This window comes from Doryrhamphus excisus, chromosome 12 (assembly GCF_030265055.1).
Source record: "Doryrhamphus excisus isolate RoL2022-K1 chromosome 12, RoL_Dexc_1.0, whole genome shotgun sequence".
NCBI classification, from domain to species: Eukaryota; Metazoa; Chordata; class Actinopteri; order Syngnathiformes; family Syngnathidae; genus Doryrhamphus; species Doryrhamphus excisus.
This window is the reverse complement of record NC_080477.1, coordinates 11,228,114-11,242,791: the sequence shown is the minus strand read 5'-3', so window position 1 is coordinate 11,242,791 and position 14,678 is coordinate 11,228,114. Positions and strand designations below refer to the sequence as shown.

The 14,678-nt window shown below is 38.4% G+C and overlaps 1 protein-coding gene across 1 annotated transcript in view; it reads left to right on the top strand.

The window, feature by feature from the left end:
- lmo1 (LIM domain only 1) overlaps window positions 1–14,232 on the top strand; it is a 32,661-nt gene extending 18,429 nt beyond the window's left edge. Inside the window, exons 3-4 of the mRNA XM_058089274.1 lie at window positions 10,453–10,578; window positions 13,465–14,232. Coding sequence (XP_057945257.1) covers window positions 10,453–10,578; window positions 13,465–13,570 — 232 coding nt within the window. The 3' untranslated portion in view covers window positions 13,571–14,232. The remainder of the gene's footprint in view (window positions 1–10,452; window positions 10,579–13,464) is intronic.
- Window positions 14,233–14,678: the final 446 nt, after the last annotated feature.

Below are 14,678 nucleotides of genomic sequence, written 5' to 3'. Positions count from 1 at the left end.
AAACTGTTTTTTCACCGACAAATCTGTTCAGACAGTGAAAAGTTTCTGAAAATAACACTTCCTTGACGTGCACACAAGTATGTCACAAGCAAAACAACAACGGGAGGACCACAGTTCTTGCTTACAGTGGGACCCTTATCACACCACTGTATTCTATTCAAGCTTTTTCCTTGCACTGCTACATCACATTAGACATGATGGTTCCAAAAGATAGACCAAGAACTCAAATGTACAAAAAATGAAAAAAAAAATCCTGTAAGAAGTAATGTAAACTGAATTAATTTGTTTCAGACGTGCAAAAATATGATTATAAAACACATTTTACAGAGAATAAATATAGTTATGCATGCAGATAACAAAGCAACATTCATATAAATGACAAATCAAATGGATAAATTAACATTTCACCTGACTCTGTTTCATTCGAGCCCGTTACAGACGTAACTTTAATGAGTGGATGGTTAAAACTGTATACTTGCTTACTGGAAATTTATTGTAAACTTCAGCAGCAGGTACAATCATCATTACACACTCTGGCCCGGCTCATTTTCTGTAACATGTCTCCCTTTAATCTGTTAACTAGGACCCGTTACATCACAATCTTATTGAGACAGACGCTGTTGTTGTACTTTGCTACGACGTCTTAAATTCAATGCTTTCTACTGTCTTCATTAAAGTTCTGGGAACTGCAACTTTTTTAGCAGTCGTGCTCAAATTAATCATCGATATCGGCAGATACTATCGGCAGCTCCGCCCCCCTGCTGCAGCATTCAGAACAAGCATTTCTGCCTTGTGTGGGACTTCCTGTCTTTCGGAGAGTGACATTTTGCACCCTGCAAAACGTGCCTCAAAAATGTCTCACTGGGTTGGCGCTTTGAAAAGCTTTAGATTGGTGTGGCATTTGGGGCCAAACACTTGGCAGGGTATGGTGAGGTTGAGGCTCGCGATGTGATCATCCGTCAGGCAGCGGTCCCAAGCAGCTGTACTTGCAAGTGTGGGCAGAATTTGGGGATGAGTACCGCCTCGGTAAAAATTTGGGAACATGCAAACACTTTCAGTGCAGGATGTACTTTGGTTGTGTGCGGGGCTGCGTCGGACTCCAGATGATGTGTGATGCGTAACGAGTCAGTGAGTTGTATTTCCTCTCTGGGCACAGAAGAGGGAGTCGGCTGCATCTGTGCTTCAGAAGGCAGCAGATGTGGCTGGAGGGACCCAGCAGAGGTGGCTAAACTGGCTGTTCATTCAGCTTTTCACTAAATAATGTAAGAAGACTAGAAATAAATACATTGTGAAATACAAACTATGAGTTGTGGATACCAGCATTTTGTTCATGTTCTGGCTTGAAAAGCTATGAAAATAAATGTTTCAAAAATCTGTTACAAAAATCACAAGAAAAAATCGGCATTGTTATCGGCCAATTTCACTCATGGATTATTGGGATAGGTGTCAGTAGCATAAAATCCTGATCGGAACAGCCCTAATGTCCACATAAAAACACATTCACCAGCGGTCATGCGGAGTTGTCCCAACCTGAAAAGGCAAACACAGGGCTGCATTATATTGTATGTTCAAATAGCAACACTGTGCGTGCGAAGAAACTACTATTTTTTCATCCTGGATTATTGGGGCATGTCCTGTCATGTTGGTAACCACATCTGTGTGTGTACTGATGATGCATAGTGTTGAAAATTTCAGGATACTGTAAATAAAAAAATAAACTGATCCACTGTAATTAAATTCTAGAGCCACAGTCAATGGTTTGGATACACCTTACCATTTAAAGCATGAGCAAGTCATTTCAAACTTTTGAAAGTACTGTATGTATGAAATGTACTGTACACTGATAAAGAGTACAAAAGAGACTACAGTGTAGTGTGTTTGTATGTGTCATCGCCAACTACTGGTTCGGCATGCACATTGCAATTGCAGTTATTTTTGCAAGGCCAATCAAACTACACTTGCCGAACAAGAAATGTTTTGGTTGTGTGAACATGGAGCATTTAGACAATGTATGTATTTGCAAAGGAATAAATTGTAGCCATGTGTGGTCATAAAATGTAATCTACTTTTAGGCCACTGTGGACACCTGTCAGCATACCGAAACAATTACCCAATCAGGGCAACACTAACAAAACTCAGGTTGATAGCATGTGGTTTTAAAGTTGTTATTGCAGGGTGAAATGAATTGACATTGCTACTGTAATTTTTGCCAAGCAAAATTACAAATAGGAATTGCCATGAAGTGCTCCTTTTGCTTGAGATGACATGAATGCCGAATCAAGATGATTACCCATTATAATGTTTTCATTGTTCTTTTTTGTTCTTGTCGTTTCTGTGTACATGAACACATGAGACGTATGTCATGTCAAGAGTTGGAGTAGAGCTGTGAGAAATGTCAAGGCAGCCTTGTTGCTTCACCAGTGTCTTTGTCTCCCTCCATGCTCACATGCACACACACACACACACACACACACATGCACATCTTCAGATGCCCCTAACCATCTGCTAGTTAAATTAAACATGACCATTTCCTGAGCGTTAAGTCACATTCCCAATGAGATCGGACCACTTATCCGAGAGGGAATCCCCCAGAGGCTGACTTAGAGATGCCGGTGCCCTTGCTCCCCTCTCCCCCCTCTTAAAGACCCTCCCTGGCACTGTCCTCCCCCATTCACCAATTCCCCTTCTGCTCACAATCCCTCATTGATATCCACAGCCTACCTACTGGGTTTTAATTGGTTCATTATTCTGATTTAGAGCAACCTGTTCCAGCAGCTTTCATCATTTCACTAAGATTAAAAGTTTAGAGAACCTTCATCAACTTAGTATCCTCCTATACACCTAGCTCACTCAGGGATCCTTGTGACATTTCGCTTACATCTCATCTTTTCTCGTGACCCAGAAGCAGCCCTCTCTTAGTGGTGTTACGTTGATATAGACCATTACCATCCATCAGGTTCCAGCGTCAGTTAATGCTTTTAAAATGCAGTAAGAGCGCCACTAAAGACCCCTTTTTGCCCCCAGAAGGGGCAGATGGTGCATATGAGGTAATAAAAAATGGGCAAATAACCAAGCGACGGCAAAAGTGATGAAGTGTAGAGTTGCACATGTAAAAATCTATCTGCCGAAATGACAGCACCCCTAACCCGGAAGCCATGAGAGGAAAAAAAAAAGGCTTTCACATCCACACAGTAGAGAGGCGGCAAGTTGAGGTCAGGGAGTTGTAAAAACTGAGAACAACATATGAATTCAAGCATAATTAGGGATTATGAAACAAAGACTTTTTCATGATGCTCTATTGGCCAGGATTGCCTGCTCTTCAGAATGAAACAACACTTAAGGACCAAAGATGCTTCACTAAATGCTATTAAAAGCTCGCCTTGCCTATACAGTACGCTGGCTGTTTGAAAGAAAGCAACACAGGCTTCATCCCCTCCATCTTTTTGCTTCCTCTTCTTGTGTGAAGATGAAGGCATCCCTCACATACAGTAATGACGCTAAATCCGTGCACTGAATTAGCCTCCTGCTCTACATTAAAAACAAGCAGGTGGATCAAACACACTTTGGTTATTTCCTAGACTTTGGAACCCTGCCATGCTCCCATTAATTATTATAGGAGCCCCATCTGTGATTGTCCTTCAGTGGCATTAGCAGCTTATTGAATGCACTCACGCATTCAGGAATCTTCACCACACACACACACACACCTCTGCCACTTTCCCCTTCCACCCTCCAAATGGTTGCTCTACAAAACGTTCAGATGTATAAACCGTTTTTTTCATCCACACTATTATCACAAAGGATAATAACATATTAATTAGGTGTTTCATTCATGTCAAGGGCTGCGTATCATATGACTCCACCAGAGGCTTGACAATCTAGACGTGATGTGATCATCTCCACTGCATTCATTTAATCTCCTATTTCATTTATAAGAGAGGACATAATAGTCATCCACTTATCAAAATGGCAGCATAATTAACTGTAAGAGGAAAATGTTTTCAGATAATGAACATTTTAATTTATCCACAAACTGATGATGACGATAGCTCCATCTGCTTCTGATTCACTTCTCTTCGAAAATATGTCGTGTCTTGATAGTTTGGAAGGTAAATCTCCATTGGAAGTCATCACTGTGTTTTTTCCATAAACACAGTACAGATGAGTACACAATGAGCAGTTAAGGTATACACATTGCAGGTATACTACTTTGTACATCATTCTTGACAATTTTACCGCCTTTCAGGCTTTCATGTCAATGCAGACCTACCAACTTGTACAAATTTATAGTACTCAACGGGCAATTTGACTCTTGAATATGCTTGTATGCTCTCCATTATTTTTCATTTTCCTGGTATCGTTTTTTAAGTCATTTTGCAGTCTGTACAGTGCAGAATAAATCGTATTTCAAATCGGTGGGGGGGGGGGGGGGGTAGCATGAAAAAAATGTTGTGCCTTAGGGGGTGCCTGACAATAATTGAGAAGCACTGCTTTAATGCAAACCACTGCAAATAAATATAATTCAAAAATGAAGTTTATAATGAAGTTGCATAATTTGGAGCGCAGTTGTACCTCATTGCAGTAACTTGATTTTGTTTTGGCAATGTCATTCAATGCAGTGCAACTAATTGAGATCAGCAAAATATTGTTCCACCCTGAACTGTCAACTAATAATACCTCAAAAGCTCAAACAAAAATGGCACCTTCTTATACGTAACATTAATTTGAATTTTTATGAAATAAATTAATAAAAACTCCTAGAGCAGCAGCTTTTTCCTCACATGAAATGTTATGCTTTCAAGACTGTTAGCGGAAGTTACAACAAGCACACATTAGCAGCTTTTTTTTTTACCTGACAAAACCTGAGGTCTCTGAGAGAACAGGTTAGAAGACATCAAGCGTTACAGTCCAATCTTAGAGCGAGGCAATGGGGCCTTGTGGGAGCTGAAAGTGTTTGACGTTCGCAAAACAGCACATTGTAAGACGGCCTTTTTTCACTAACAACTCCTTGAAGTTTGACAAAAACACAGAAAGGAGAGCAGAGTTTCTCAGGTTCCTTGCTGCAACATCGACACGCAAGTTAAAGCTTTCTGTGGTAACACAAAGCAGGTTGGTAGACAATTATTGGACGTTTCTAACAAAATACGTTTGAATTACACAAGGGTATCCTAGTTAGGCCATGTGGGAAGCAAATCATGAAGTAAACCATGCATGAGAAGGTTATTTGTTAATGGAAACTTGGATGCCATATTTTATTTTATTTAGTAAAGCCTTAAACTGGATCTAATATTTCAAAAATAATTACAAAACAGTCAATAGTCAACAGTCAATACCGGGTCAACGCACAGTGAGGCTGCTGATTTGGGTGTTGTTCTTGCCAGATATTTCCCCGTGCTCCACGACAGGTACTGCGAAAGCAGTCCCGCTGGTGTTAAAACTGGATGTAGCTACCCTGGTCGCGAGTTGTCAATCTCTCACCCTGGACGTGGTCTATCGTCAACGATAAAGTCAAAATCTCAAGGAGCACTGACACACATACACAGTACAAATAAAGTTGAATAATAAACAATACATATAGCAACTTCTCATCAATCCAAGTCAATTTCAGACTTAAAATAATGTTCGAATGTAAGCCCCGCCCATTTGCGACTTAACCATGCCCACTTCCCAGCATATACCGCGCCCAGTGTGAGTACAGATACACATAATTTAGATGGGTAAATCCGCTTAAAATATACATTCATTAGCATTTGTTCCATATGGTGCAAATCTAATTAAACACAGTACAAAAACACTTTAACACAATAATTAGTCAAGTATAAAGTCAAAATAACTGATGTAGTGATTCATATGACGTATATGACTATAGAAAGTAAATATTCACCATGAGGTAAAGACTGTGAGGTCAGCGGTCATGTATATTGCGTATCCTGCATGTCATCCTGACAACATCTATTCCCATTAGGCGTACTTAATCAAAAGAACTGTCACAAAAATTGTATCCTGTATTAAAGAAAAATAATTTCTTTGGCTGATGTCTGCAGCAAAAATGTATACTATCTGAAATGATTTGTAATTATTAATTATTGTCAAGTTGTATCTAATGTTGTGTCCGAGTCCAAAATAGGCCAAAGGTTGTCTCATGCAATCTAATTAAAACGATTCCAGAAATGTCGACTTTTAATGATTTTTGTAATGCTACAAATTACCACAATACTTTGACTGATTGAAAATTCTGACGGGTCCAATTTCATATGAAAGCAATTAAATGTTCATGCACTCTTTCTTTAGGTCAGTGGTTCTCAATTAGTTTTTGTCATGGCCCCTGGGGGACAGAAATGTTTTCACGGCCCTCCAATTTAAAATACTGTTGAGAAACTCTATGATATCTATCTATTTATCTGTCCTGTACAGACTGAACTCGAAACTAAAACCATGAAAATGCAACAAAATGGAGAGCTGTGAAGCATACAAGCATATTCAATAGTGAAATTGCATGCTGAGTACGACAAATTCATATATGTTCTGCACAAAGTACCCCAAAGGGGACCAAGCACTCGTTTGGGCAGATGTAAATGGGCCAGTCCACTGAATTTTCAGTAAAGTCCAATACCATGTATAGTACCAGTTTTGGCACACTTCTTATTATTGATTGAAACTATTGGCTGTGTGTGTGCCTTTGTTCATATATGTACAGTGTTCCTTTATCAGTTGATTGTGGGGAATAGGTTCCTAAAGTAGCCTGCAATAAGTAGCCACCTCTTTTTTTGTTTGCAATTATTATTTATGTTTCAAGGTTGCACAACCCATCACGATGCACTTTATACGCAGATAACAGATTTCTCTCTTGTTTCAACACTCAAAAAAGTTAAAACCTTCATTTTAATTCAATGATCAACCAACAAGGTTGGACACGAGAAATTATTAAGTGACTCTACTGTACTGTAGCGTTTTTGTATCCATGTTAACTCCTATTGCTGCAGTACTCCTGTTGCAGTCCTTCTACAAATGAAGATTAATTTATTCCTTCAGCCATGTAACTTCTACACTCCTTCAGCATGTCTGCAAGAGCAACTTTTGGTGCAATGTTTAGCATCCGCCCCTGCTGCTAACTTGGAGTATTAGTAACTAACCTTCACCAGCGATTGTGACGGTTGCACTCAGCCAAATGTAATGAGTGTAAATGAAACTGCTCACCGATTAAAGGTGCAGATAAGTCCAAACATCTATGTGTATTGATCTGACAAATTTACAAAAGTAACTTTGGTCAAATCCAGACTTACTACAGCTTCTGCTTGGATAGTAACACAACATCAGCTGTTCAAGTATGGTGGAAAAAAACAGCCACGCGTCACTCCCTGATGCTGGGTTCACCAAAGTAGGCTGGACTGCAAGGTGCACGTAAGGCGCTTAATGTGCGGTACCACCAATGCTGTCTCATTCACAGCCACATCCATATTAGTGTATTATATCATTCATAGTAGCGATGTCATAGTTCACAGTCTCATTGGCTTCTGACTGTGTGTTCTCGCAAGACAGCTTTTCTCCTAATGAGAAATCTTGTCATGTTTTAATCTCATGACACCCCTAATAACCAATATTTTAGTGACGGGAAGAAAAGGTTGGGTTTGCCTGTTGGTTTCTATGTGTAGTTCCTGTATATAATTTTCTTTTTCAGCCTGTTTTCCATTAACAAAATTCTGTCTTATGTTCAGGTTACCATGAATAAGTCATTGTTCATGAATTGTCATGACAACAAGTAAAATCAAGAATCTTGACAAGCCAAGTCATTATTTGTTCTAATTTCAACCACAACATTATCTCTTTTTCACTGAATGCCTGTTCAAATAGTACTGCTGCATTATGCACCACTTATGTGCATTTAGGTTACTCATCATTCAGCCAGATATCATACTCAGGGCTTTGAGCTTGAAGGATGTTCAGCAAGCCATGTGTAGCCTCTTCAAAAGTTATTTTCAGAGTACTCTAAGCCAAAAGCGAATGTACACAACTGTTGAATTGTACACTTAGTGGTGACTGGAATTAAGAGACTGATTACTGAGATAAATGAAAATTTAAGTACCTTTTTGCATCTCCACCAAACATCTTTGCTTGTGAATCCAAAAGTATTGTAACAGGAAGTGAAAAAAACCCTCCTTGAGCCTCCTCTGTTTGACAGACATACACTGTGTAGCAAACATGCAGTATTTTACTGTAACATCAAGCCGGTGTGGCAGTATTCCTGTTTTACACCCTATGAATCCCTCTGTGAGAATATAACAACCTTGTTTCTTTCCTGTAACTCCTCTGGGCCAGTGGCCTCTAATTAGAAGCAGGGCTGCAGGATAGATGTTTTTCTTTAACAAGGTGAAAGCAACATAGACAAGGAAGAACATTAACACTCTGACTCCTCAATCTGGGCCTTACAAGTTTACAGAAATGGTTTAACATGCAGTGGGGTAATGCTTCTTGAGACGATATGAAGCGGTCCCCTTTTTCTGCAGATTATAGAAATCTTCCAATGCTTATAAAACTCCACATGAAACACATGAATAGACGCAAATATGTGAAAACTTTGTGCCATTGTATTGAGGACAAAAGAAAGCTACACCTTGCTTTGTATGGGACTAATTAATCCAGGAAAGACGAACAAGTGCGGTCTTCTTTGTTCACTCAGCAATGTGTGGTGTATGGTTGAGGGAAGTGGACTCCGATGGAACTAACGCTGAGCTCCAAATGGGTAGGAATTAAAGGGAAAATCTTTCCTTTCAAAGAGGCACAAAAAGAAAACCTCAAGCAGGTAAAAACAAAATAAGTAGTGACAGCAGTACAAAGAAGAACAATAATGAAAAGCTAACATGACTGACCAGAAAAACACAGGATGGGTAGAAAGCAAGAGAATGCTGGCAGATAATTGACTGACAGCAGTAGCAAGGGCGGGGCTAATGGCACCAAACGATACTGATGAAGAAATAGAAGAAGAAATATAAAAAAAAGATGAAGATGAGTCAGGGGTGAGGTTTGTTTGATCATTTTGATTTAATTAAGTTAACATTTTTTTTTTTAACAGAAATACATGCACATTCTACAAGAAAAGGCGCAACTATGACACCACAAGCTAGCTTCAAGCTAGCATGGCTACTATTTTGTATGTTATTTGTGTTGTTTTCAGAAAGGGGTATCCGAAGACCCGTGAAACAGGGTCTGAAAGCTAGATTTGGAAACTTTGTACTTATAAAATTAAACAGCCTGCGTTAGAAATATTGTGAAGAAGCGATATAAAAAGTATCACACTACAGTGGAACCTTGGTTAGCGTCTACCCTACCCTACACTAAAGTTTTGCCTCGGTTTGCATACATTTTCTGCATATTTTTAGCATAAAATATCACACAATATTTCTTGTTGTTTGATTAATACACTGAATTAAAACCAAATGTATTTTAATGTATTTTTAGCATAGCTAATTGCATAACAAAACTACGGTGCCAGTGTATGATGTCATCAGCAGTTGACTCGAAACTTCCAATTACAGTTTTCATGCATAAAACAATTCTAAATAAATATAAATAATGAATGAAATGGTGGATGAAAGGGATAAACGAACATTTAAGGTTACCTTTACCTTCATTGAAGACGTGACTGTTCCCTAAGACAGAATCTGGCAGCGAGACACCACACGTACACCATCTGTCTGTTTTCTCATGAGTTATTTCTTAAGGTGAGAAACACTATTAAATTGAAGAAATAACTTATGGCAAAACAGGAAAGTGGTATCCGTGTGGTGTCTCACATCCACATCTTCTCTTTGGGAACAGTCACGTCAACAATCACGTTAATTAATCCCTTTCATGTATCATTTATGTGTATTTATATGCATTTCATTTGTTTTCTGCATGTAAAACTGTAATTGTAAGTCATAGATGAGTTATTGCTGTCCATGTAAAACAGAACATGTGTAAAGATAAGACATAAAAAATGAAAAGGGAAGAAGCGGGAGGACATAAATCTTCTGAACTTGCGGCTTCATTATAGTTCACAGCCTTCTTTTGTACTAAACCCAGCTGGTGTTGCTCACAGACACATTAGTTATTTTTGATTTAGAAGAAGAAAAACAATTTGCCCAAATGGTTGAGCTCAGACTTGTTTTTGTTGTTTTTGCATTGTACAAGGGATATATTCTTTGAAGACGATTAAAACCATGTGATCGTTTTAATTAGATCATTAGACGAGAATTAAGATCTATGTTTGTTTCTCTCATTAACGTAACACCGAGCGGGCGCCAGGAAAGATTTGTGGATTACATACACATTGCCATTCTGTCCCATTTTCCCCATTCAGGTTACAGAATTTTCCCTTCTTTGTGCTCACTGTCGTTATATTTCCATCTGTTCTTATATTGCATGGAGGTAAAGGGAAGGTACCTTAATCTGTGTCTTCTCTCTGTTCTCCAGGCTCTTTGGTACTACGGGAAACTGTGCAGCCTGCAGTAAACTGATCCCAGCCTTTGAGATGGTGATGAGAGCCAGAGATAATGTTTACCATTTGGACTGTTTTGCCTGTCAGCTTTGTAACCAGAGGTAAGATTGCACCAGATCACCAGCAACATCCCTTCAAAAATGGAGCTCATCAGAATAGCTAAGAGAGATGCTACATCTCATGATTTATAAATCTATAAAATCGTATATATACATATAAATCTTACTAATTGTGTGGAAATATGGGGTAATAACTATAAATACATAGCAATATAAAGCAATCTTCACTCACTAAATGTGCTGCAAAAAAGTCAGTAAGGATAATTCATAATGATACATAATGAGCTCATACAGAGAACATACAAACTACTTATTTCTAAAATCACAAATACTTAAACTTGCTGATATAGTTAATTTTCAAACAGCTAAAATAATGCATAAGGCTAAAAACAACCAATTATTATTAGAGGAGAAATATGATCTCAGGGAAGAACAAAATTTGAAACACTTATATGCTAGGACTACGTTAAAAAGCCATAGCTTTTCAGTATGTGGAATCAAACTATGGAATGGATTAAGGACCTCAAACAATGCACAACGATGAGCCAATTCAAGAAACAATACAAGCAGTTGATTTTTGCTAAATACAAGGATGAAGAGTCTTGAACTAGTCATGATGTGCTATATATATCACAATATTGACACTTACTATGGTACCCATTATGTCATTGTATGGTCATATCATAGAATTATTTAAAAAAAAAATTAAAAAATGAATAAAATAAATAAACAAAACCTTAAACTGTATTATGGAAAGCGGGAAGTGAACAAATGTAACAGTTACTGATTGTAAAAGTACCAGACGGAGGGGTAGGATTTAATAAGCTTTGCTTCTTCCTACTCCTTTTGGACATGTGGAACTGTGATGCACTCAATTGTAATCTGATACATGTTCAAATGAAATAAAACCATTACCATTACCATAAATGTGAGGGTAATGCAAAATTAGCTCTTTACAGGTGGCAGTGTTGCTGCCCGGACTCAGGTGTGAAGGGGCCTTTTCTTAGTCATGGCAACAAGTATGATATTGCAGTGAACACAAAGGCCATAAAAATAATATGACATATCCAAATATTGCTTTTTCCCCATTAGAATACTGTTGGTAATGGCAGCGGTCTGGGAGCAGAATGTCTCTCGCATGCTTGTCAGGGGTGCTGTGACCCTGTTCTTCAGCACAGCACAAGCCCATTAACCTTGTGCGGGCCACATTCAGTTACCATAGTGAACACCTGCTGTAGGGGAATTACGATCACGGTTTCTCTTCGTCTCACTTGGCAGACACCGTGTCACCTGGCACAGTAATGACTGTTTCAACAGCATGGCACGTAACGAACGCCAACCTATGTTCTGCTATGTCTTCGCTCCCCTTTACATCAATGAGCTGTCGCTACTGTGTCAAAGAAACAAATATTAGCATAGAGAGGTACAGTGGACAAGGCTGTGAGAATGACAGAATTACTTTAATTTCTTTAAATTTTTTAGGGTTATTAATCAATGCGCATTATGGCTTAATCTCATATTTTTTCACTGAAAATCTGTACGTGGTCATCAGGCACTGTAAAACCTTCCTTACATTAAAGCTGTAAAACAAAATGGTATAAATACACTAATGGAGCTGAGTCGCGCACACACAAGCTAACCCCTGCTAGCTTCCAATAACGCTCCATAAGAGGAGATTCAGCCAACACCATTTCAACCTGATTAGTGATGATTTTGTGCCACAATGAAGTGGTCTGCCGAGTTAATACGTCCACACACGTGGTTTGTTTATGTATTTCATCTATATTGGTATAAGTCATTTTCTTATCAATGGAAGAATCTTTGCTTATTGCTTAAGCTTTGCTTCATCCTACTCCTTTTGGACATGTGGAACTGTGAACTGATTATGTGATGCATTCAATTGTAACCTGATGTATGTTCAAATAAAATTAAACCATTACCAATCTTTACTGGTATACCAGTACATAAAAAAATATTGCCAAACCCAACTATAAACAGTATAATGAAAGCAGGAAAGTAAGAAACATAATCTTTTGGCTTTTCCATTCAGGGGTCGCCACAGCAAATCAAAATCAATCTCCTCCATCCAACCCTGTCTTCTTCATCTGTCTCTCACACCAACTACCCTCATGTCCGCCTTCACTACATCCATAAACCTCCTCTTTGGTCTTCCTCTACGGCTCCTACCTGGCAGCTCTAAACGCAGCATCCTTCTACCAATATATTCACTATCTCTCCTCTGGACATGTCCCAACCATCTCAGTTCCTGATCCTATCCATCCTGGTCACTCCCACTGAGAACCTCAGCATCCTCATATCTCTGCTACCTCCAATTCTGCTTCCTGTCTTTTCCTCAGTGGCACTGTCGCTAGACCAAACTACATGGCTAGTGTCTGTATACTTTTAATTTAATTTAATTTAATTCTTTAATTTAAATACTTTGCCTTTCATTTTAGCTGAAACTGTATCTATAACTATATAATCTATAACTATATAATCTATATCTATAACTCTCTTCTATCAGACATCACGCCTGACACATTTGTCCACCTGTTCCATCCTGCATGCACAGGCTTCTTCACCTCCTTTTTACAATCTCCATTATACAACAAACATAATTTGATAAATGTCTTAAGATATGTGTTTATTATTATTTGAGGGCCATAACATTACATAATGAAAGAAATAACCTAATAAAACAACAATAACATTTCCTAGCCAGTGGCTGTCTGGAGTCCCTGCAGCATAAGAGTTGCACAATGTGATGTAAACAATGGATAATAGGAGTGTAGGCCAGTTACCAAAATGTTATTTGAAAGTAGCATTTGTACACGTTTTACAGTTGGCAACACACACGCACACACACACATATCACTTTGTCACAGCGTGGGCACTAATTATCTTTTGCTTGTTTATCTCTTTCAACAGGTTTTGCGTGGGCGACAAGTTTTTCCTTAAAAACAACATGATTTTGTGTCAAATGGACTATGAGGAGGGTCAGCTGAACGGGAGCTTCGAGACCCAAGTCCAATAGTGAGAAGCTTGTGTCGTGGCAGCAACAATCAGCGCCACACGTTACAAACACACACGATGGATGTTCTGCTGCACTTGGAAAAAAGACAAGCGTCTGTCTGCTTGCCTGCAATACTTTTTAAGACCCCTTTATTTGTTCCTAAGGACTCTATTGTAAATGTTCAACTTTTTGCCCCTCCCTCATCCCAACACTGAGCAGTTACAAATGTTGATGTACAGTTGTGCCTGCTTAGCTGAGCACTATATTGCTTGTATGTTTTGTGACATTGGTTTCAGGTTTGTTTGTTTTTTCTTTAAGAAATGGTTCATTGGAGGGTATGTACAGTCTGTTTTCTCTGTATATATAAACTGGAACATTTATTTTATGAAATGTAATGCAATTTTATTACTAGTGTGAATTAAAGATTCTTAAATGTTCATAGTGAGTTTTTTCTCTCTCTTGTACCAAAACCAAAGTTGTTGAAGAGGGAGCCCATCATTTGATCCAAATGTAATCAAGTCTCCAAAACGGCAAAGCTGTCCAAGGCCTTGCAAGAGAAAATATATTTGAAGTACTTCTTGAAATCATGATGCAACAAAACATGTTTTGTTACATTTTACAAAGCTCTGACGGAATTAGATAAACTGTTGAAAATGAACTCATATTTTATTTGGAATAAAAGAATACTTCTCCAAACTGTGTTGTTGTCAAATTGCAGGTTGTTGTGAAAAGGAACTTGGGCTAGCTCAGATAGTCTCAATGACTCAAGTGGTACTAATTGTCATCTGATAATGAAAGTGAATCATTCTGGAATAAAAAAGAGGAAGGGAAGACAAAATGTTCAGCTCAGTTCAACTGTTTGCCTGTTATGAAGTGCAAAAGAGTATTATGGCTACATGCAAACAAAATTATTTTTTTATTCCATCAATCCATTTTCTGTACGGCGTATCCTCACGAGGGTTGCAAGCATGCATTACATTACATTTCATCAGCTATAGAGCACAAAATAGTACCTTTAAAGGGGACCTATTGTGTTTTTTTCCACTTTTCTGACCTATAAATGTAGTTAAAATGTAGTATTCCCGTGTTTAAAAAAAGTTTCAGATAATGAGGTTTGCAAATTTGGAAG